We start from the raw sequence: 24,088 nt of genomic DNA on the forward strand, positions 1-24,088 counted from the left end.
AATAATGGAAAAGCTTTATGTATACATCGATTGATATTGGTACTAACAACAAAATATAATTTTTGTCAAGAGTTTATTTCTTATGCATTACAATAGTGCATAGTTTTTTGTTACTCCATCATATTGAATCGATCTGCAATAAGGAGTACTTGTTTAAAGTAAGTTTAATTTGATCCCCTAACTCTAAAAATAGATTTATATCCATAGCTTAATTCTTTTTTTAACGCTATCGGTATATGTATATGTACACACACCGATAGTGTGTGTATATATTACTATTATATATAAGAGGGAATGTGAGGACTTTTGTAGTCCTCACAATAATTTCCCAAATTTTTAAAAACATTTTCATTAATTACTTTTATGTTCTAATTTTATTTATTTAAGTCAATTTTTTTTGTTTTTTGTTTTTTGTTTTTAAAGTCTACTTTCAAAAGAAATATTTAAGTCTAATTTTCAAATTTTTTTAAAACTTTTTAATTAATTACTATAATCTTATTTATTTATGTCACACTTTTAAAAGCTATTGAACCTCCTACCTCATTTTTCACGTTCTGATTTTTCGACATAGTGTGAAATAATGTGTGTATATATATTAAGATAGGTTTTGTTACTCCATCATCCTTTGAAGTTAAATTATGTATTTGTCTTAAAAGTTCATTAACTATGTATAGATTATTTATTTGTTAAATAATATATATATATAAATTTGATTTGAATTAAATAATTTCATCAAAATGGAAGTTAAAATATTTTTTTTGCTTTTTATATAACTACCCACTATCGGTATATGTATTGTACACTCGTACTAACACAAATTATATTTCTTTAGTTAAAATATCCCAGTGTGTGTGTGTATATATATATATATATATATATATATATATCCTTTCGTGAAGATTTTTTTTTTTTTTTTGGGTCTAATCATCAAGTTTAGATACCGGTACCAACCCAATTGCCGTTGTACTTTCTCGATACCTTTGAAACCGCTTTGGCAATTTAAAATTATACTAATATTTGATAAATTTTCATCAAGATATATAGTACTAAATTTGGTAGTTTTGTTAGTTTTTTATTCTATAATTCTCCATGTCCAAAATAGTGGTAAACTGAAAGACCTTTTAACATCGACTAATCTATTTTAACATATATTTTTTAATCTGCAGATGTTCGGATTCTTTAACCTTTTATTATATGTTGCTAAAATCATAGGCGAATCAATGATTTTTACAATATGGGTTCACCACAAAAAAAAAAAAAAAAAAAGAGGAAAAAATGTATTAAGTGAGAAAAATATCATAAAATAACCTTCAACTAAGTGCTTTAACCTTCGTAGAATGAGATACCATTTTAGAAAAAATATACATAAAATACCTAGTTTTACGGAGAGACCATGGATTCACGTGCCCCAAATTTTATACATAAATTTGCTCCTGGCTAAAATGTAGCATGAGTGAGATAGAAGAGCATAGGGTAAAGACTTTAATTACAATCTAGCTAAGGCCCTCTCGGTGTATCATATGAGATTTAAGTTCAGAAATATATATAATTTTTTTTCCAGAATTCTTTAGATATATTGGTTTAAGCTAATGCAGAGAATTGAAATACAGAAGTAATCATTGTTTTATTATCCTATCAGCGTAACTATTGTGAAAATTAACCTCGGCGTTAAAACAAAAAACCTTTTACCTCCTATCATTATATTCAGATTTACAACAAAAAACAATGTTCAAGAAGTGGTATCAATTGTCTTCTATCAGTTATTTATTGGAAATTGTGGAAGGCAAGATGTACATCAAATTTATGTAAATAGGGTAATTGAACAAATTATTTTTATCACGATGTAATCCGTCCTTCTAACAATATTTCCTTCTTTAACTAACATTCAATGGAGGAAGATCAAACTGGAAAAGTCGATCACAAATTCCTCATTAGGAAGATCAAATTGGAAAACCTTAGTTGTTTGAGCTTAAATGTAACTGAACCGGGATGGAAGCAGTGAAAGCACTCCAAAAAGTTCCGGGGAGGAGTACAAAGGGACTGTAGAGACAACAAAATTTCATGTTAATAAAAAAATTACTTAGCCAGACAAACATATCAATCTCTATAATTACATCCAATTACTCTCATAGCTTTCAAGCAAGTTCTTTCTCTTCCTAATGTAAAAATTATCCATGAGATTGACATAACTTTATGATAATTAAAACAAATAAATATTGCCTTCGGTGTTCATATCAATTTCCGTTTAGAGAACCTTATTTGGGATAAAATTTATTAGAGAACCTTATTAGGATTCATTCTGCTGATGAATTCAATGAAAACTCAAGTTCGCATATATTTTTTCGTAGTCAAACATTCACATTTACGCTCCCTTCTTCCATTGTAATATGCTGGAAGCACTTAGCAAGTCGCAACTTCAATTAATTCATTAAGCTACTGGATAACCACATTGAAGAAAAGCTTAATTCTTTCGAATAAAAAACTAGGAGTCCAACTCTTCCTTCTCTAATTTCTTTAAAAATATATTGGAGATTAACATAAGTTTATGCTAATTAAAAAAGACTGACTTCTTAGTCCATATCCCTGTCTTGGTTTCCTTTGAGAATACCAAATGTAATTCTATCGCTTGCTGAAGATGGTGCTTCTGAAAATAAAGGAGAAGGCACTAGAACCGGACTCATTTCATCCTTAGAAATGACTGGAACCTCTACCCTATCCCCATCCACAACATTTAATATAGGAAGACCGCCGAGGAATTCATCAAGACCTTCGAAAAACCCAATTCCTTCAACAGTATCAACCTCTCCCTCTGCTGCTTCATTTTCTCGGCCCATTTGAACTATAGGATCTTTAACCTCCTTACTGAACTCCACATTCAAATCCAAATTGTCGAAGTGTTTTGCAACCCTCCCAGGTCGACACTGCTGTTACATCACTCAACTGTTTCAACTTGGGACATTTATACACCACCTTGAGTTGCTAAACCATCTTGCAAATTGACATCAGTATTCCATTCAACAGTTTTTGCCTTATCAGCTTGCTGTTTCTTGGCATTTTTACTCGGGGTTCCAGTCCTTGCACTCTTTCGTTTCCTATTCTTTGCTTTCTTCCTCTTCTTATTCAGATTCCAATCCTCATCTGACTCCTCACCTGACTCCGATACCTCAAAAAACACATTATCATCATCATCAATAACATATATTCTTGGAGCAAAATGTTTTCGTCCACCCCACTTATTGATCCACCAGCATTATGCGAACTGCCAAGATTATTCGCATTACTCTGTCCTCCAATATCATGATTGTTTACCACTTGTGGAGAAGACGAAGTGATTTGAACATGATTCCGCTTGCTCTAATGTGGGTAGTCTGGAGAGAGAAATAGGAGAGCTTTTGAAGGAGTAGAATCGAGTTTCTCTCAGTTGAGAAGTAGCCTCCGTTCCAAGCCCTTTGTATTCTCCGCAAGTGGTAAACAATCATGCTGCTGGAGGACAGAGTAATGCGAATAATCTTGGCAGTTCGCATAATGCTGGAGGATCGATAAGTGGGGGTGGACGAAAACATTTTGCTCCAAGAATATATGTTGATGATGTGTTTGTTGAGGTATCGGAGTCAGGTGAGGAATCAGATGAGGATTGGAATCCGAATAAGCAGAGAAAGAAAGCAAAGAATGAGAAGCGAAAAGTGCAAGGATTGGAACCCCAAGTAAAAATGCCAAGAAACAGCAACCTAATAACGCAAAAACAGTTGAAGGGAATACTGATGTCAATTTGCAAGATGGTTTAGCAACTCAAGGTGGTGTAGAAATGTCCCATGTTGAAAAATTGAGTGAAGTAACAGAGGTGTCAACCTGGGAGGATTGCGAAACACTTCGGCAATTTGGATTTGAATGTGGAGTTCAGTAATGAAGTTAAAGAGCCTATAGTTCAGATGTGCCGAGAAAATGAAGCAGCAGAGGGAGAGGTTGATACTGTTGAAGTAATTGGGTTTTTCAAAGGTCTTGATGAATTCCTTAGCAGTCTTCCTATATTAAATGTTGTGGATGGTGATACGTGTTGTTGCATCAGCAGGACCATTCTTTTGAAGTGACTCCATAACTGGAGATCTTTTCTTGTTTAGCACATGAGTAGAAACTAAGACCTGAGATTCACCAGTACTACTGGTTGGCATAATTTGATGAGTCGTCGAATGATGAAAAATAGGCGTTCGGGACGCGTTTCCACCGTGTGGATGAACACAATGGTGAAAGAAGCAAAATCCAGTTCCTTGATGCTGGTGTAATTGCAGATTATGCATGCGATGAAAGCTCCTTAAACAATGACACTTAGCACAAACATATGCCCCTTTAGTTCTATCCTCACCACTCTTTACAAACTTACGGCATCCATCGAGCAAGTACTGACCAAGCCTCGTAGCATGATTTTTAAGGCACTTACCATACCCTTCCACAGCGATGGCAATGGGGCAATGCAGGTACGAGGCAGGGCGAGTTTGATCCTGTGCGGGGCAGGGCAGTTTTAGGCACTCACCATACCTTGTCATTATTTGATCAGCTTGATTTGAGCTTGAGTTGCTCGCCATTTGCTTGGTCGTGCTAAAATACACATTGAAATGAAAAAAGAAGACTTAGAATGAAGGCTTTTGTATTGCCTTTGCTCTGTGTTTGATCTCTGTTAAATAGCCTGTATAACAAACATTTTTCTGAGTAGTCAACAACTCTTTAAATATTTGTTTGACATTATTAAATGATGAGTTATCTAGTAAGGTTTTGATTATCCTTGATTTAAAGTACTTTTAGAAAACATTTGACACGGTATATATCGTTAATAATAATATAAAAGGTCTGACTGTATATTAATTAATCAGAATTAAGTGAGAAAAATCTATGTGTAAGTATATATTATCCATCTATTAATATGATGCAAATATTTAATACTGTTAAACTTTTACCTTTCGTGAGATGTAGTCCCCTATTTCTACACATATATCTTCTAATGAGTTGGAGGGTTATAAGAGGCGGAATTATATTTCGTATATGATTCTCTTATTCTAAGTATTCTCTCTTATTCTAAGAAAATACTTACTTCCATATTGATTTAAGTAGCTTAATTATAAATAGTAAAAACTTGAAAGTTGAGTCCATATTATTTAATTATCATTAAATAATATCAAATAAATAAATAAATATCATGCATCTAATGGTTTAGTGTAAATATCTATCAGATACGTACTTTTTTTTCCCTTTTATTTTGTAGTTATTTATCCATTTCAATTTCTTTTGAGTGGGTGGCATTTGGGTGAGTATTGAATAAACATTTATTGAAATTAAAAACAAAACGGTTAGATACATTTGGCTCCTTAGTCACTATTATTTGTGAAAGTAACAGCAGACAAAATGTTCAAGAAACCTTTTCTTAGAATATAGGAAAAGCAAACTTAAATATAATAGGTCATTATACATTTTTTCCAAAATATAGAGGAAAATCTCAAATTTACTTCTATTTTCCAGAGTTGATTTTGGGGGGAAAACATTAATGACTTAGCATTGATTTTATGAATTTGAGTGGGATTTTCTTACAGATTCTCTAACAAAAAATGACAAAAGTTTTTAATTGATACGTTATCAATAGTTACGATCCAGCTAGGGCCTTCTGGAAGTTTATCATCTTGAGATTAAAGTTTAGAATTTTTTTAATTTCTTCGGATTAACATAACTTTATGATAATTGAAACAATAAATATTGGCTTCAGAATTCATATAAATTTCCTTTTAGAGAACTTTATTTGAGATAAAATTTTATAAGAGAACTTAATTGGATCCAGTCTACTGATGAATTCAATGAAAACTCAAGTTCGGGTACATTTTTTTTTTCATAGTTAATTAAACGTTCGCATTTACACTCTCTTCTTCCATTGTAACCAAAGCCAAATCAAATAATAATTAAAAAATTATTTACATATTATAAAAAATCACCATTTTACTTCTTTTAGGGGCCATTGATCGTTGCCCAGAGGCAAGAACGTCTGCTCATCAAATTATATAACTTTTAAAATGAATTAAAATATGAAAATACTCAAATTTACCTGAAATAAATTTGTACTTGTTAGGTTAATTTCATTCGTTATTTTTCTCAAAAACTGTATAAACAGTTCAGAGAATTAGTATGCAACCCTATTTAGGAAGCATAACATAGAAAACTAAAGATAACAATTTTCTATAAGTGCACATAAATTTTTGGATAAACATGTGAACTAATAAGCAAAAAGAACATGCCAAATTTTCAATCTTGTTAAGGAGACCATTATTTTATCATAGAAAAGTGAAAAAGAAGAACCTCATCAAATTGATCTTCCTGGTAGAACACTCAAGAAGTTGTGAATAAATTTCCAACCAAATGAACATCAGATGGGTTTTGTGGGAATACAAAAAAGAATTTGTAAGTGCCAAAGAGTGCTTCAAGCATTATACATTGAATTTTATGTTTTTATATAATAAGTAGTAGAAAAGACCCAATTTATAATGAGATGTTTGGAGCAGTAGAAAAGATCCAATTTATTATGAGATGCTGGGTGTAGTAGAAAAGATTGAATATATTATGAGTTGTTTTTACTTTTTTGGTACAAAAATGTTATAGTAGTGGTATTTAAATGAAGGACAAAAAAGTCATTCAACTTTTAATGAGCATTTTGGTAATTCAACTTCTGCCTCCCAAGGTAGGGATAAGGTCTGCGTATACCCTACTCTTCCGAGACCGCACTTGTTGGATTACATTGGGTATGTTATTTTTGTTAACTAACTTTACCCTTATTTATGTCTAAGTTATAATCTCTCTCCATTAAATGTTTACTTTATTTATGTGTCATCTTCATTAATGATATTCTACTAAAGGTAAAATGGGAATTTTTTTTTATTAATTGTGCTTTGAACTTCTAAAATGATAAATAATTTGAGACAACAATTTTTAGTAACCACGACAAAATTTGAGACGGAGGGAGTATTTAATAAACTCTTTAATTCTGACAACTCATATGACATGTTTAAACCACAAGCTTCAAAAAACATTTTCGTACATTTTATACATCTTCAAATTACAGTCGCATGATCCAAAAGTCTCGATAACTTTTTTTAAAATCCCGTGATCAAATCAAACTAAGAGCCTAAGACACATTAAATGAAACGAAGAGTAAGTAGATACTCCCTTCGTCTCAACTCTCAACCTCAAAATCTAGCTCATGAGAGAAGAATTGCACAAGACCATAGAATAAGATCACCCATCCCATTAACTGTTGATATGGGACTTATTCACACTAGGAAAAGAAACAAATGTTAAGAAGTCAAGTATGTTCGACGATGAACTTGTTAACACATCTTTAGTCCAAAATTGTACTAGCAGTTAAATAATTTGGGGATTTCACATATGTTACAACAAAGACAGAACGTGGATTTATCGATCGATCGATCACAGGTTGGAGTGGATTTTATTTTCCTTATCTTGAAATGTTTTTATTTTATTTTCCTTATCTTGAAATGTTTTTAGTGTTGGAATTTATTGAATATGGACTAACATTAATTTGATTATTGGGGTTTACAAAATGGGCTAAACAAATATAGGGTGGATATGACTTGGGCCAATTATATGTTGGGTTCATTGTTGGACCAGAATCACTTCATGTATAGATTTGTGCCGGCAGTGCCTGTTGAAAACCTAATAAGCCTATTATGAGAAGGTCTACTAGGTCAAGACTTGATACCTATATATTTATGGCTAGGTTCCATTCTCATCTTTTCAACCTTAAGGCAATCGTCCCATTCGACCTCCACTTACAGGAGAAGCAATGAGAGGAAGACCTAGTTAATCGTTTCATACGTCTGGAATGCACTTCCGCATTGATTAACAAAACAACTTAATAGGTACACATCTTAATCTTGTGTTCTTATGGTGTTCTTGATTTATGCAATAATCTTAGGCAATTATAAATTAAGTTACATTTAGGAGTATATATATGTGAACTCACATATATATGGTCAACAATTGAATTAGAAGTCCTTGGAGAATATTCCATTAACATAAAAAAGATCGAAAAACAAACTTAAACAAGATCTTCGGTAATCAAACGTTCAAAAAGATACATAAAACAAAAACAACAAAACCACAAACAATAACAACAACATAAATCTTCTGCGTATGTATGTTTATTCTTGTTATTATTTCCTCCCATGTTTAAAGTCAAGTCTAACTGATCCTTCTCATCATCTTCTGCACAAAGTTCGTCCCATAACTTTTTCCCATTCCCAGTGTTGTCGTACGTCTGCCTTATTGGAACAAAACTTGATTCCGCCACAGAATTATCAGCATTGGTGTTTGATTCTTCCATGTTCACTTCAGCTTGGGTTGCTTGTTCAAGATTGGGTGCAGAGTAAACAAGGCCACTATCAAACCTGTTCATTAGAACAAAAATGTTATATTTCTTATTTAGAAACTATTCAATTTTAAACTTCTCATTTTACACTTAATTAGATGATTTATATCTATACAATTGTCTATGACTTTTTTAAAATTACAAATTTCTAAAGACTAGCTATAATTCTTTCTTAAATTAAACTTTGTGCCCCGTCAAATATCGTCACATGAATTGGGACAGACGGAGTACTAATATGATTATAGATCCAAAATTAAAAGATACTAAATTTTAGTTTTTGCAAAACGAACAACAATTTAGAGGGAAGAAAAAAACTAACTTAAGATGAAAGGATGTATCATTTCATCTTAAAGAAATGCACCACATCTCATTCAAAAAACATTATTAATTTTAAAAAATCCTACAAAAACCTATTGTTATGCTTACGATGATGATTGTGGTGGAGGTGGAGGTTGGTGATTGCCAGCATTCAACCTACGATAGAAATTTTGGTGACAGTTGCAAAATCGACAGTGCAAGGCTTCTATGCTACCGGAAGGATCGCCGGGAGCAAAAGCCTCGCAACCATCGGTAATATACCTCACAGAACTTGATAAGAGATTTTGCGTGCATTCACCATAAACGATTGAACTTAAAGACCTATTAGCCTTAGCAGCTTGATTCGCTCGAAGCATATTAGCCATGGTCTTGATTGATAGCTTTTTTTAGGGAAGAAGTTGAATACTAATTTGCTTGAGAGGTAGTGTGATTAAACTTTGAAAAAATGGATTGGTTAAATAGAAGGTTAATTCAAAGATTATATTATTTGGTAAGAACTTAATTAATAATTAGTGTATGTTCTAGAATAGAGTTTGAAGAGTAGATCATATTATTTAGATTGTATTACTGTAATATCAAAAAGATGGAAGGTTGTTTTGGGTACACTTATTTACAAAATCTATTTCAAGATTAATTAGCTGGCCATAAATTGGGTGCACTTGAACAAATTACCTACTATAACAAATAAATATGACTTTACAATGTAATTTTTTTTTATAACATCAATGAATATGGAGTAGCGAATTAAAAAAGAAGCCGTTACGTTGTTTATAAGCAAATTTATGACGAAACATGACAAATTTTGAAATTGAAACTACAATGCATTATCGTACAACTTTAAAATGAAAAAAAAAATGAAGAGTGATTAACATAGTTATGTTGCGAGTACTGACGTTACAAATAGAAAAGCTCGTCCGTGGAGTGATAACACTCTTTAGTCAAAAAGTTGCTAAAAATTAAGTAATAATTATCTTTCTACAATTATATTTTGCAAAATCACAGTCCTTATAATTTCACATTCCTAATTCAAATTAAGGTATCATTCATTCTTTCTTTCATTCTCTTCTTTTCATTTTTCAACTATATAAAGCTCTAAATATTTTTACTTACAATTTTGTTTTGTGTTTTTTTTTTCTTTTCTTTTTCTATTCTGATCATTTAACTAGCCAGACAACTAGTTAGGAATGTATTTAAGCAGTTGCAAGATTAGAACTTTTATCAGATAATTTAAAATAATTTTGTTTTGTGTTTTCTCTCTCTCTATATGATCATTTGACTATCCAAAGTACTGGTTAGAAGGAATGTATTTAAACAGCTTTGTGAATAGAACTCTTAATAGATGTTCACCCATAGAAATATTTATCTGATTATAAATTTCTTTTTAATATGTTTAAAAAAGAATGACACTTTTTATATGATTTTTCTCCCCTAACTTTGCTTTAAAATCAAACTCCTCCCTTAACTTTGAACAATAGACATTCCCCCCCCCCCCCCCTCCCCCCCCTCTTTATCCTATGCAATGACTATTTCACCCTTGTCTTTTTCAATCCCAATTTATGTAATATATTTTTATATTATATATAATATTTATTCTTTTAATCTAGGTATTTATATATTCTTATTTAATTTCATTAACATTATAAGTAGAATAATACTTTTATGAATTTGTAACAAAATCTAGTGCTATTTTTTATAATTGTTATTTCAATACTACATGTGTGTATATATATATAAGTATGTATATATATATGTACACGCATGTGTGTATATTTTTCACTTCTCTCTTATTCTCTGTTATTTATATAAATAAATAATTTTTGGTTATCACTAATGGATTATTTCTTAAATTATAATAACATTTACAGTATAAATAAATCAATTTTAAAAATTTGCCACTATATTTTAATTGTTTTTGCATTACTTGCATAGAAATATGTTTAAGTTATTATGACCTGTTATTTTTCACTTGTATAAATAAATATTAAAGTTTTGATTAGTTTCAATAAATTAATCTTTTTTACTCTACTAATTTATTTTATTATAGAACGTCATTAACTTATATACTCAACTAGTGTTTCTCACTTTATTCTTCGCCTAGAAGATAATATTTATTTTTTATAAGAAATTTGTTACATAAATTAAAAAAATGAAAAATATCATGATTTTAAAGAAGTAAAAAAGAAGACAAAAGTTGATAATGTAAGGGTAAAATAGGCATTTAAAAAATTCAATTAGGATAAAGGGAGGTGAATGTCTATTGTTCAAAGTTGGGGGGAGTTTGAGTTTTAAAGCATAGTTGGGGGTGTAAATGATTTTCACCCCTTTTTATATTTAATAACTCTTTGATTCTAACAACCCACATAACATGCTTAAAACCACTAGATTAAAAGAATTAATATTTTGATACATTATATATTTAGTTAAAGATAATCGCATGACTCAAAAGTCTGCTAACCTTTTAAATATTCGCACTCAATCAAATTAAGAGCCTAAGACACATAAAATGAAACAGAGTGTTAGTTGATATCTCGACAACCTTAGCTTTTTGCGCTATTAAAATTTTAAAAATATCGATCATAATAATTCTGTATTTTTTCCGCAAACAACTTATATATATAAAATCTCGAGTGTTTCCTTGGTGTTTAATTTGTAGTAGCTTAATTAGAATTTAAATCAATTTGTATTGGTTAATTACTATCTTGAAGAACGGGCATGTCTATTGTCTAGGTCTGGTTAAACTTATCACAACCAAGATGATTTTTATTTGAAAGAAGACAAAAATTAAGAAATTTTTGAAGTGAGAAAGGAGAAAGAAACTATGTAATACGTGTCAATGATCCAACGACGATCATGAGGGTTTTCCCATTCCGCCATTAAATCTTAGTATGTACGTACGTCAATTATAAAGGGGAAGATGTATAGTATAACTACGAACGAGTTCTGTCCAACGAAGTGGTTTTCGCTCAAACCGTATATAAGTGTTAATAAATTTGCTAAATAGTTATAACTATTAAATTTCGAACTCAATAACTCAAATGGTTAATTGGTTCAGTGATATCCCGAACCCATAAAGCGTAATACTATACTTGCATCTGTATATTTTTTTTATACCCAAAACGCCCATTCAGCCATACTTTCACCTCGTGAGATGATGGGGAGTTTGCAAGACCCTTGCCCGTAAATAGCACAACAAAGCATAGATACATTTGACAGAGGGGAACCTCATGCCTTACTTCCTTATACATTTTAGAAACAGATGTAAAATCTATCCTATTCAAAATAGATGATCATAGATCTTATTTGACTAAACATGACATAAGAAAATGCATTCAAACTAGCCAATTTAATGCAACAAAAAGTCTATGGAAGACATGAGAAAAAGGAAACACATATTAATTAAACAAGGTTTTAATTTTCTCAAGAAAGTAGACTTGAGAGAATTAATTATGAGATCATCTGAACTTACTGCAACTGATCAGTTTTCCTTAGATGGCGTTTTTAGTCCCAGCCCGGCCCGGCCCAATTCGACGCTTGTTGTTGTCAATCCAATTCTTCAAGAAGTCGGGAGTGATTCCAATCTCGTCACAAAAGGGTGTGACTTGATCATTGTACTTTGTCCATCTCCACCCCATGATATTTTCAGCAAAAGCCCTCACTTTTTGCTTTTGTTCATCATTAAGCCTCATTCTCACTGATGATGAACTCTCATACTTTCTTTTCATCAACCTGCTACTCTGCTCCCCCACTTCTATCTCTCCTCCGCCCATCTCTGCCGCCGCTGGTGGGGCCCTCGCGACAACCTTGTACCTGTCCAAACTAACTTGACGAGGCCTACTTCTTGATGGTGCTGGGGTTGGTGGAACATGATCAATCACAATGGTAGTACCTGTATGTAATTAAAGACATATATAAAGAAAGTTTTAACATTTTAAATAAGATACATTGGGTAGTAATTATTTGCACCGTATGATCTATTTGCCACCTCTTTAAATTTTCTCCCTTTTAGCTAATTATTAGACGTAGTTCCTTTAACTATTTTTCGAGACAAATAACATTGACCTAACAATAACATACCTAGTGTGATCTCACAAAGTGAGTTTGAGAGGTTGGGGTGTATGCATACCTTACTGCTATTCCGGCAGATTTTCATATCAAGAAAATCGTTTTTCAAAACTGATTTTAGAAAGAAAAAAAAGAAGAGAAAATAAGGTAACACTGACCTAACACATAATTTAAAGATTGCCCTAGAAAAAAAAAACAGTCATTTGTACGCATGGTCTACCACCACTCATATCAAAAAGCATTTTCACATGAAAAAATAATTAGATCCGCACGTAAGAGGTGTGTTAAAGACGTTCTAAGTAAATAAAAGTGTGATCTATTTGAAATGAGTACCATAGCTAGGGGGATAAATAGAGAGGAGAGGAGGCTCCTCTTCGACCTCTACCTCGACCTTCATTTTTCTATGGAAGTTCCGATGGCAGTTGCAAGCAGCGCAGGTTAAGAATTTTGGGGTTCCAGGAGGACCAGATGGACAAAATTCACCACAACCATCAAGTACATGGCCCCCAGATCTTGCTGCATAGTTATGCATACACTCAAAATACTTCACAGCAAAGTTTTTGTTGTTGGAAGCCATGGAAGAAGCTCAAAGAGAGAAAATAAAGGACGAAACTAGTGAGCAAGTGAGAGAAGGAAATTAAGGATATAGCGGTGAGGAGGAAGATGGGAAAGTGAGTCGATAATATAAAGAGTGAAACAGAAAGAGAGGTGTCTGCTTACTATGCACTGCATGGCGTTTGGGGTTTACTCCAATTGCCATTTGGAAATTAATAAATGTATTGACGAAATTAACTTGGATTTTATGCACTGTACATTTGGACTTTATTGAACCCAAATGCGTGATATGTTGAAATCTACAAATTGCCATCTACATTGTGTTTCTGTATTATCAAAACGTTTTGTAATTCTTTTTTGGTCTTCCAGTAGGTATTCGGTCTCCGCATTGGGGCGATTAAATTCAGATTCGCTCAAGAAAGTCCTACTCGAGGGGGTGAAACGCTCCTTAACAAAGATGTTGTAAGTTTCAATTAATTCAAACCCAAGACCTCTTCTATTGGAATTTTCAATCTATTCAAAAGAGTTATCTTAATTTTCAACAATCAGGTAACGTATAACATTATTGTAAATGATAGCAGGTGGTTGATGCATTAGCTATATGCACATTTGATGGCATACTTAATAGCAAACGATAGAACTGAAAGAAGTATATTTGAATGTTTTCTGTATCTAGCCATTCTTCTTTTGTTTGTTTAATGAAGATGTTGGGGACAGATCATAGATAATGGAAAATTTGCAAAACCCTTACCACGTAAATAGCACAACAAAACATAGATACATCTGACAGAGGGGACATCATACCTTACCTCCTTATACATTTTAGAAATAGAAGAAAAATCTACCCTATTCAGAATAGATGATCATAGATTTTATTAGACTAAACATGACATAAGAAAATGCATTCAAACTAGCCAATTTAATGCAACAAAAAGTCTATGGAAGACATGAGAAAAAGGAAACACATATTAATTAAACAAGGTTTTAATTTTCTCAAGAAGGTAGACTTGAGAGAATTAATTATGGGATCATCTGAACTTTAAGCTGCAACTGATCAGTTTTCCTTATATGGTGTTTTTAGTCCCAGCCCGGCCCGGCCAATTCGACGCCTGTTGTTGTCAATCCAATTCTTCAAGAAGTTGGGAGTGATTCCAATCTCATCACAAAAGGGTTCGACTTGATCATTGTACTTTGTCCATCTCCACCCCATAATATTTTCAGCAAAAGCCCTCACTTTTTGCTTTTGTTCATCATTAAGCCTCATTCTCACTGATGATGAACTCTCGTACTTTCTTTTCATCAACCTGCTGCTCTGCTCCCCCACTTCTATCTCTCCTCCGCCCATCTCAGCGGCCGTTGGTGGGGCCCTCGCAACAACCTTGTACTTGTCCAACCTAACTTCACGAGGCCTACTTCTTGGTGGTGCTGGAGATGCTGGTGTTGGTGGAACATGATCAATCACAATGGTAGTACCTGCATGTAATTAAGGAAGTATATAAAGAAAGTTTAACATTTTAAATAAGATACATTGGGTAGTAATTATTTGCACGGTATGATCTATTTTGAAGCCACCTCTTTAAATTTTCTCCCCTTTTAGCTAATTAGATGTAGTTCCATAACTGTTTTTCCAAACAAATAACATTGACCTAACAACAACAACATACCTAGTGTGATCCCACAAAGTGAGTCTGAGAGGTTGGGGTGTACACCTTAGTGTTGTTCCAGCAGATTTTCAGATCAAGAAAATTGTTTTCAGAACTAGTTTTAGGAAAAAAAAAAAAAGCAAGAGAAAATAAGGTAACACTGACCTAACGGAGCACACATAATTTAAAGATTGCCCTAAAAAGAAAAAAAAGCCATTTGTACACATGGTCTGACCACCACTCATATCAAAAAGCATTTTCACATGAAAAAATAATTAGATCCGCACGTAAGAGGTGTGTTAAAGACATTTTAAGCAAATAAAGTGTGATCTATTTGAAATGAGTACCATAGCTAGGGGGATAAATAGAGAGGAGAGGAGGCTCCTCTTCGACCTCTACCTCGACCTCCATTTTTCTATGGAAGTTCCGGTGGCAGTTGCAAGCAGCGCAGATTAAGAATTTTGGGGTTCCAGGAGGACCAGCTGGACAAAATTCACCACAACCATCAAGTACATGGCCAGCAGATCCTGCTGCATAGTTATGCATGCACTCAAAATACTTCACAACAAAGTTTTTGTTGTTGGAAGCCATGGAAGAAGCTCAAAGAGAGAAAGTAAAGGACGAAACTAGTGAGCAAGTGAGTGAAGGAAATTAAGGATATAGCGGTGAGGAGGAAGATGGGGAAGTGAGTCGATAATATAAAGAGTGAAACAGAAAAAGAGGTGTCTGCTTACTATGCACTGCATGGCGTTTGGGGTTTACTCCAATTGCCATTTGGAAATTAATAAATGTATTGACGAAATTAACTTGGATTTTATGCACTGTACATTTGGACTTTATTGGACCCAAATGTGTGATATGTTAAAGTCTACAAATTGCCATCTACTTTGTGTTTCTGTATTATCAAAACATTTTGTAATTCTTTTCTGGTCTTCCAGTTGGTGTTCGGTCTCCGCATTGGGGCGGATTAAATTTGAATTTGCGTAAGGAAGTGAGGGGGTGAAGCTCCGTAAGAAAAGTGTTGGAAAGTTCAATCGATTCAAACCTAAGACCTCTGTTGTTGGAAATTTCAATCGATTCAAAAGAATTGTCTTAATTTTCAACAACCAAATAACCTATAATATTTTTGTAAATGATGGCAGGTGGTTGATGCATCAGCTACAAGTTTAGCTCTTATGCACATTTCAGGAAGGGATGGCATACTTAATAGCAAACGATAGAACTGAAAGAAGTATATATTTGAATTTCTTTTGTATTTAGTAATTCTTCTTTTGTTTGTTTAATGAAGATGTTGGGGACATATCATAGGAACCACGTTTAATTACCTCGCACGCGTAGTTTCAGGAAGAGATGACATACTTAATTGCAAACAATGGAGCTCAAAGAAGTCCATTTGCAATTTTCCATATTTAATTTAGCAGTTCCTCTTTTGTTTTGTTTAATGAAGATGCTAGGGCAAATAGGAACCCAATTTAGCTCTTACGCGTATATAGTTTCAGAAAGGGATTGATTACTTAATAGCAAATGACGGGGTTAAAAGAAGTCTATTCGCAAGTTTTTTGTATTTAGTTGTTCCGCTTTTGTTTGTTTGATAAAGATGCTAATTAAGGCAAATAGGAACTGACTTTAGCTCTTACGCATAATTTCAATAAGGGATGGCATACTTAATAGCAATTGACAAAGCTAATTAAAAAGAAGTCTATTTGCAAGTTTTCCATATTTAGCAGTTCCTCTTTTGTTTGTTTATAATGAAGATGCTACAGCAAATAAGAATCGAATTTAACATACGAAAAGTTTCAGGAAGGGATGGTATACTTAACAGCAACAATAGAGCTAAAATAAGTCTATTTGCGAGTTTTTGTATTTAACAGTTCCTCTTTAATTTGTTTGTTAAATGAAGATGCTAGCTAGAGCAAACGACAGAGCTAAAAGAAGTCTATTTGCAATTTTCCATATTTGATTTAGCAGTTCCTCTTTTGTTTGTTTAATGAAGAAGCTAGGGCAAATAGGAACCAAGTTTTGCTCTTACGCATATATAGTTTCCGAAAGGGATTGACTACTTAATAGCAAATGATGGGGTTAAACGAAGACTATTCGCAAGTTTTTTGTATTTAGCTGTTCCGCTTTTGTTTGTTTGATAAAGATGCTTGGGCAAATAGGAATCGACTTTAGCTCTTACGCATAATTCCAATAAGGGATGGCATACTTAATAGCAAACGACAGAGCTAATTAAAAAGAAGTCTATTTGCAAGTTTTCCATATTTAGCAGTTCCTTTTTTGTTTGTTTATAATGAAGATGCTAGGGCAAATAAGAACCGAGTTTAACATACAAAAAGTTTCAGGAAGGGATGGTATAATTAATAGCAACAATAGAGCTAAAATAAATCTATTTGCGAGTTTATGTATTTAGCAGTTCCTCTTTATTAATTTGTTTGTCAAATGAAGATGCCAGCTAGGGCAAATAAGAACCAAGTTTAGCATACACAAAGTTTCAGAAAGAGATGGTATGCTTAATAGCAAACAACAGAGCTATAATAAGTCTATTTGCAAGTTTCTGTATTTAACTGTTTGTTACACCTCGGAAAAATTTTCGTTAATGTACAGTGAATAGGCTAATGAGAAATGCGAAGTATACGATGTTTCAATAAGTAAGACATAGCAATTGATGATTCTAAATGAGATTTGAAAGACATTCGATGTTAGATAAGAAAGTTGCCAAGAGAAGGCTATGCAAGCGATAAGTTTCAGAAAGGATTTATGAGTAGTGAGTTGATGACAACTTAATGATGTGTTGGGGAAGAGTTATAACACCCCTTAGATTGCTAATGAAGTGACAAACAAGTGCTAAGAAGGTTCCATAAGGATTGGAGATCAAACGAGACGACGGGATCAAACTTGGTGGAACGATGAGTTCCACGGCCGGGATCCACGGCCAGCATTGCATTCCACGGACCGTGGATGGGTTCGTGGAACTGCCGCGAGAAGGCAGGGCTGGTTCCCCGGACGAACCACGACCAGCTCCACGGACAGCGGCGGGTTCCACGGACCGTGGAACGATCCGTGGAACACGGACGGGCCGAAATGTTTTAAGTGTTTAAATGTGTTCCCAACTTCATATTTTCATTTCCAACATCTCTCTACTTCTCTCTAAGACTTCCTAGGGCTTCATAAATATTTCATGAACAAGGATTCAAAGGAAATCAAGGTGGTTATCATCAAACCAAGTGAATCAAAGTAAGAGAAACCATTAAAGTTCATCAAAAAGCAAGAAATCTAAGTGAAGGAAAATCTGAGGTTTGGCTCAAGTGAGGTTTATGCAACCAAGGTTCAATCCTACACCATCATAGGTGAGTTTTATGATGCTTCCATGTATTATAAAGTGTTTAGAAGATGAAACACTCGGATTACGAAAGAATATAAGAAGTGGGTCATGAATGTGTGAATAGTAGCACTTTTGAGTAAACGTTTGGGACGAGTTATGATTCTTGATGCTTTATAAATATGATCATGTTATAAATAATATTGAGAGTATGGAAATCGACATTGTATATGAATGAACGTGTTGTCGGGTTATGACTATGAATATAGATAAAGTGAAGAGAATTGTGAAGTAAGAGTAATCTAGTCGACTAAAGGCTATTGTGACGATATTATGAACGTTATTATTGATGTTTGGGAGTTGACATGTAATACGAGGAAAGTCATATAAATAAAGGAGATGCTGTCCGATGTTCTCTAGAACTAGTTATTAATGCCAAATGCTATCCACCATCTAATATGAGTATGCACTTCAATGAAGGTAGAACGTGAGCTTTGAAGAAGAATGCTCGAAGTTGATATAATAGTTGCGCGAAAGGTATGTAAGGCTAACCCTTCTTTTATAGGCATGGTTCTTGGACCAATTGTTCATCTCTTATGAGTCCATGATGCATTTACTCGATGATCTGGCTCGAGAAGCTATTGAGCCAATGATGCGATCGTACTACTTAAGTTCCTTATACTACGAGTAATGCTCTAAGGATAAAATGAAATGAATGACGATAATAAGAAGGCTAAGAGATAGATATGAGTTAGCATGCATGTGTGCCTATGAGAGGCTATTGTGAACCCCGAGTTTATATGGCGGGTAGAATATGATAAGTATGTATGTATATATGTATGTGTGCCCGTAAGAGGTTATCGTGAACCCCCCGAGCTTATATATGGCGGGTAGAATATAATGAATACGTATATCTATATATAACGACGCGCGCGCACTATTGCAGTTGGGTACGAATAACACTGAGCCTTGGTAGGGCCAGGTACGAGAAACACCGAACTTATTGGTCGGGTACGCAATATAATAAGCTATATGTATGACATCCATATGAGTACGACTATGCTATGTGTATGATAACGATTAGAGTACGAATATGTTGAGACTATGTAAGGGCTATGAATATGCAATGTATATGATATGAGCATGAGTATGAAGGGAGACATGAATACGAACACGAAAGTAGATACGAAAGGTAAATGAGCAAGAATACAAATGTATGTACGCGAGTCCGAAATAGAAATGGAACGTCCCTATGGAAAGCAGGTAAGTGCTATGATGATGATACTATTATCTCCCAGCTATGTTATTTCATATGTTGTTCATTATGTTTCCATATTGATATTGATCATGCTTTACATACTCAGTACATTCTTCGTACTGACGTCCTTTTGTTTGTGGACGGCGCGTCGTACCCGCGGTGGCCGGGGAGATGATTTGATCCATAGCTATACTATCTCGGGGACTACATAGCGAGCTCCCATTTCATTCGGGAGTCGGCTTTTGGTACAGATTCTTTTGTGTATATATATTCATAGGCACGGCGGGGTCTGTCCCGCCCATATGATATGATATGATGTACCCTTCTTAGAGGCTCGTAGACATTGTGTATATGGTTAGATATGTTCGGCCTTGTCGACTATGTTTGAATATGTTGATCGCCTTGTCGGCGCATGTACATGTATATGGGCATAGATGTTATTGATGATATAAATACGTTGTTGCCCGATGAGATTAGAATGTTGATGAACGAAAAGTATAATATAATTATGCGGCTCATCTAGAATGTGATGTATGAGTATGTTAAGGGGTCTTAGGGTGGCTAGCACGGGTCTTTCGTCGACCCTCAAGTTGGGTCGTGACACTGTTCCTCTTCTATTTGTTTGTTTAATGAAGATGCTAGGTAGGACAAATAGGAACCAAGTTTAGCTCTTACGCATAGTTTAGCAACGGAGCTAAAACAAGTGTATTTGCAAATTTTCTGTATTTAGCAGTTCCTCTTTAATTTGTTTGTTTAATGAAGATGGTAGTTAGGGCAAACAGGAACCAAATTTAGCTCTTATGCATATATAGTTTCAGAGAGGAATGACATACTTAATAGCAAAGGACAGAGCTAAAAGAAGTATATTTGGAAGTTTCGGTATTTAGCAGTTCCTTTTCAATTTGTTTGCTTAATGAAGATGCTAGCTAGGGCAAATAAAAACCAAATTTTTCCAAATATGTTAGCCTAAAGCCCTAAACTAATTAAAGGGGATAAATTTGAGGAATAACACTCTCCAACTTTGGTGAGAAAAATCTCTCATAAAACTTATATCGTATTAATATGAGTACTTTCTTCTTTATATTTTTCACATCTCTAGATATGATGAATAGGGTTTGCTAGAGTGTTGGCTTTAGGGTAAGGTAAGCAAAGTAGGAGCTTTAAGCCCCAAAATATAGTTTTTCTTAATAAAATAAGAAAAAGAAAACTTTTAAACAAATTTGAAGCATACGAAAATATTTTTAATTTTCAGTTTAGTGGTAAAAAAAAATTGAGCTCACTAGGTTCCTTATTCTGCAGATCAAAGAGCGACGTAATTTCCCATTCATCTGAAATAATATTTTAGTAAAGAAGTTACGAATCTAGGCAAATTAATATTACATTAACCTTGAAGTTACTTAAAACATAGTCATTCAATAGTGACTATTTAAATTTATTTTTCGAATTAAAAGCGTTAAGAAAAAATAATACAAGTAGAAGACAATACTCTAATTGATATACTCAATCAGATAAAATGACTTGATTGTTTTTCAAATGTCTTTATATTCCTTATAGAATAATGTTAACAATCTCTGTAACAGTTGCATTTGCAGAAAGACGATTTTCAAAATTAAAATTGATAAATTTTAGAGAAAAGACATCATTTGACCCCTGAACTTGGCACGAAAACTTAGTTTAGCAACTAAACTTAAGTTGTATTTATTTACCCCCCTTAACAACTTTTAAGTTAATTAAATACCCCCCCCTTAGCGGGTGACGTGGCAAGAAAGTGTACTCACTCTCTTAAAAGCGCGTGGGAGGAAAAAAATAACACTAAAAGTGGTCCCAACTGTATATATGTCATCTTCTAATTGGATGATATATTAAGATTTTCTTAATATTTTATTTTCCATTTTAAATTATCTTTTTCCTTTTCTTTCTTATTCTTTTCCCTTTCTCCTTCTTCCAACCCCCCCCCCCCCAAACCCGCCTCCGTCTCCTTTCTTTCTTCTTTTTTCCCGGATGTCTTTTCTCCATTTTTTTCAACCTCCTCCTTCACAATCCCCGATCCCCTCTCTCGTTGCCACGCCCCGACGCTCGTCACCCCATCTGAAAACAACCACCACATCATTGATCCACCGTCTGACCACCCCCTAAAACCCCATCGTCACCGTGACCCACCACCACCTTCACCCACTGATCTCCATCACACCACCACTGCACCGCTACCATCGCCCATTAACCCCGACCTCAACAAACCACCATCTCTTCACCCCAAAACTAACCCATCTCCACCCTTAAGCCACCTCGTCACCACCCATCTTCACAACACCATCATTACCATCAATTCGGCTTTAAAAAAAAAATCCTTCCCACCATCCTTGCCTCCTCATCTTGAAGTTTCTAAACCCCAATTTCTCCAAGTTTTTATTCAATACCGTAGTTCCATCTAATTCTCTTAATGGTTTTCCTTTTTTTTTTTTGAAAATGGGTTATTGTCTTTGACAATTGAAATCGTAAATATTGATTATATAAGCTATTTGGTTGATGGGTTTTTCTTCGGTTGAGTAATGAAGAAATTGCAATGTTCAATAATGAAGAAATTGCACGAATTGCCCTTCAAATGGATCAAGTGTGTGGCAAAATTGTTGATGGGTTTTCTTCGGTTAGTAATGAAGAAATTGCAATGTTCAATAATGAAGAAATTGCACGAATTGCCCTTCAAATGGACAGTGTGTGGCGAAATTGTTGTTGATGGAGCGTTGATGATAATGGAGGTAAATCACAATGAATCACATACTAACTCGAACTTCGTTGAAAACAACTGGACCACTGAAGACCGTTAATAAAGAATGGCACATGAAGATTTGAGGCCTCCACAAAGCAAGGGATCCTATATATGTTGTGTTAGAAGAATGAAAAATGGGTACAGATATCATGGTTGCAAGCGGAGTGTTAAGCAATGGATGAAATTGCCTAATCCTAGAACGCATTTTTAGAAGAAGGTGGGTTTGGTTGTTTGTTTGGGGGTGGGGGTTGGCGTGGTGGTGGCGGCGGCGGTGGTGGTGTGGTGGCTGCGGTGGTGGTGGCGTGGTGGCTGCGTGGGGGTCCATTTTTAATAAAATAATAAAATAGGGAAAGAATGAAGAAGAGAGAAAAACTAAATAAATAAAAATAATTAAAAAAATATTTAATGATGTGGACCAATCACTAGGCGGTGGTAACAAACCTGAGATCTCAACTGTCCGGGGCCGCTAGTGGTATTTAATTAACGGGTATTTAATTAACTTGAAAGTTGTTAAGGGGGGTAAATAAATACAACTTAAGTTTAGTTGCTAAACTAAGTTTTCGTGCCAAGTTCAGGGGTCAAATGATATCTTTTCTCTAAATTTTACCTAAGATCATCAATATCTCAAAAGAAATAAATATATTATCAATTGAGAAAAAAAATTACTAGAAGAAATAAACTAAATTTTTTATTACACACTTTGCATCTCAAAAAGGTAGGAGTATATGTTTCAAAAAATAATATGTACAATTTTTTTCTTAAGAAGAAAATTTAAGGTCTCTCATTAAAAAGTGACTTTGGCCACCAAACTGGTTGAGATGTGTCTATAGATATGTGAGATACCACTTATAAAACTTTTTTATTCTACTTTCACCTAAGAGTCATTATCCTGATTTTTAAAACTTATTATACTAGAAAAAAAATTCAGAATATTTTGAACACGAAAAAATTGAAAGACGTTTCTTTCCCTTCTAAACACACCCTACATGTACAAAATTTTGAAATAAACTTATTAGAGCTTATTTGGATGGGCTTATGATTTTTGACTTATAAAAATTTTAAAGTCATAAGTTAATTAACTTTATGACTTTTGGCATAACTTGTTTATGTTCTTCTAAAATTAAATTTTTATTTTAAAAAAGTGTTTTTTTTTTCAAAAGTGGTAAAAAGAAGTTTGTGTTTGGCCAATTAATTTAAAAAGTACTTTTGAGCATCAGTTAGTGTTTAGCCAAACTTTTAAAAAGTGCTTCTAAGTATATTTTTCACAAAAGTACTTTTCAAAAAAGTGCTTTTGAGCAAAAGCTATTTTTTTATCTTCTGAAAAACTGCTTTTGCTACTCCCCAAAAATACTTATTTTCTCCCAAAAGCTTGGCTAAACACCTCAATTTTTTTCAAATAAGCACTTCTTAAAAAAATAAGTATTTTTGGGGAAAAATAAGCTTGACCAAACAGGCTATTATTTTTGTTATTTTGCCGTGAAAATAAGTGCTTTTAGAACTTTTTTTTATCTTATCTAGACACTCTAAAAGTGCTTAAAAACTATTTTAGCTTAAAAGCACTTAAACTAAGCTAATCCAAACAGGCTCTTAACAGTAAAGAGGCATAAACTAGAAATGCAAAAGAGTTGGGGTCAATTGGAAAATAAGAAACTTTTCCGGAAAAACAATAGCAATAGTACAACTTTGCTTTATTTTACTTGGCCTTTACATTAATTTTTTTTTTTAACCTATCTATTTTAACAAATTA

At 33.7% G+C, this 24,088-nt stretch overlaps 4 protein-coding genes across 4 annotated transcripts; all 4 read right to left on the minus strand.

The window, feature by feature from the left end:
- Positions 1 to 2,365: 2,365 nt before the first annotated feature.
- On the minus strand, positions 2,366 to 6,433 carry LOC132064563 (zinc-finger homeodomain protein 5-like). The gene is made up of 2 exons (XM_059457580.1): positions 6,334 to 6,433; positions 2,366 to 4,593 (listed from the first exon to the last, which is right to left on the minus strand). The coding sequence occupies exons 1-2, from the start codon at positions 6,399 to 6,401 to the stop codon at positions 4,029 to 4,031; spliced, it is 633 nt and encodes a 210-aa protein (XP_059313563.1). The 5' UTR covers positions 6,402 to 6,433; the 3' UTR covers positions 2,366 to 4,028.
- Positions 6,434 to 8,089: 1,656 nt separating this feature from the next.
- On the minus strand, positions 8,090 to 9,102 carry LOC132062152 (zinc-finger homeodomain protein 3-like). Its single transcript, XM_059454782.1, has 2 exons — positions 8,846 to 9,102; positions 8,090 to 8,438 (listed from the first exon to the last, which is right to left on the minus strand). The coding sequence occupies exons 1-2, from the start codon at positions 9,100 to 9,102 to the stop codon at positions 8,090 to 8,092; spliced, it is 606 nt and encodes a 201-aa protein (XP_059310765.1).
- A 2,811-nt stretch (positions 9,103 to 11,913) lies between these two features.
- LOC132062747 (zinc-finger homeodomain protein 4-like) lies at positions 11,914 to 13,499 on the minus strand. The gene is made up of 2 exons (XM_059455254.1): positions 13,133 to 13,499; positions 11,914 to 12,623 (listed from the first exon to the last, which is right to left on the minus strand). Exons 1-2 carry the CDS (start codon positions 13,374 to 13,376, stop codon positions 12,223 to 12,225), a joined length of 645 nt encoding a protein of 214 aa, XP_059311237.1. The 5' UTR covers positions 13,377 to 13,499; the 3' UTR covers positions 11,914 to 12,222.
- A 909-nt stretch (positions 13,500 to 14,408) lies between these two features.
- LOC132062153 (zinc-finger homeodomain protein 9-like) lies at positions 14,409 to 15,588 on the minus strand. Its single transcript, XM_059454783.1, has 2 exons — positions 15,345 to 15,588; positions 14,409 to 14,827 (listed from the first exon to the last, which is right to left on the minus strand). Exons 1-2 carry the CDS (start codon positions 15,586 to 15,588, stop codon positions 14,409 to 14,411), a joined length of 663 nt encoding a protein of 220 aa, XP_059310766.1.
- Between the last annotated feature and the right edge of the window lie 8,500 nt (positions 15,589 to 24,088).

This window comes from Lycium ferocissimum, chromosome 7 (genome assembly GCF_029784015.1).
Source record: "Lycium ferocissimum isolate CSIRO_LF1 chromosome 7, AGI_CSIRO_Lferr_CH_V1, whole genome shotgun sequence".
NCBI lineage: Eukaryota > Viridiplantae > Streptophyta > Magnoliopsida > Solanales > Solanaceae > Lycium > Lycium ferocissimum.

Excerpts from the sequence above, each read along its gene's own strand:
- LOC132064563 (XM_059457580.1), bottom strand. The coding sequence starts at position 6,401 with ATGTTCATTTGGTTGGAAATTTATTCACAACTTCTTGAGTGTTCTACC. Across the intron at positions 4,594-6,333 it reads AGGAAGATCAATTTGATGAG|CACGACCAAGCAAATGGCGA; the intron begins GTTCTTCTTTTT and ends TGTGTATTTTAG.
- LOC132062747 (XM_059455254.1), bottom strand. The coding sequence starts at position 13,376 with ATGGCTTCCAACAACAAAAACTTTGCTGTGAAGTATTTTGAGTGTATG. Across the intron at positions 12,624-13,132 it reads TATTTATCCCCCTAGCTATG|GTACTACCATTGTGATTGAT; the intron begins GTACTCATTTCA and ends AATTACATACAG.
- LOC132062153 (XM_059454783.1), bottom strand. The coding sequence starts at position 15,588 with ATGGCTTCCAACAACAAAAACTTTGTTGTGAAGTATTTTGAGTGCATG. Across the intron at positions 14,828-15,344 it reads TATTTATCCCCCTAGCTATG|GTACTACCATTGTGATTGAT; the intron begins GTACTCATTTCA and ends AATTACATGCAG.
- LOC132062152 (XM_059454782.1), bottom strand. The coding sequence starts at position 9,102 with ATGGCTAATATGCTTCGAGCGAATCAAGCTGCTAAGGCTAATAGGTCT. Across the intron at positions 8,439-8,845 it reads CCTCCACCACAATCATCATC|GTTTGATAGTGGCCTTGTTT; the intron begins GTAAGCATAACA and ends TCTAATGAACAG.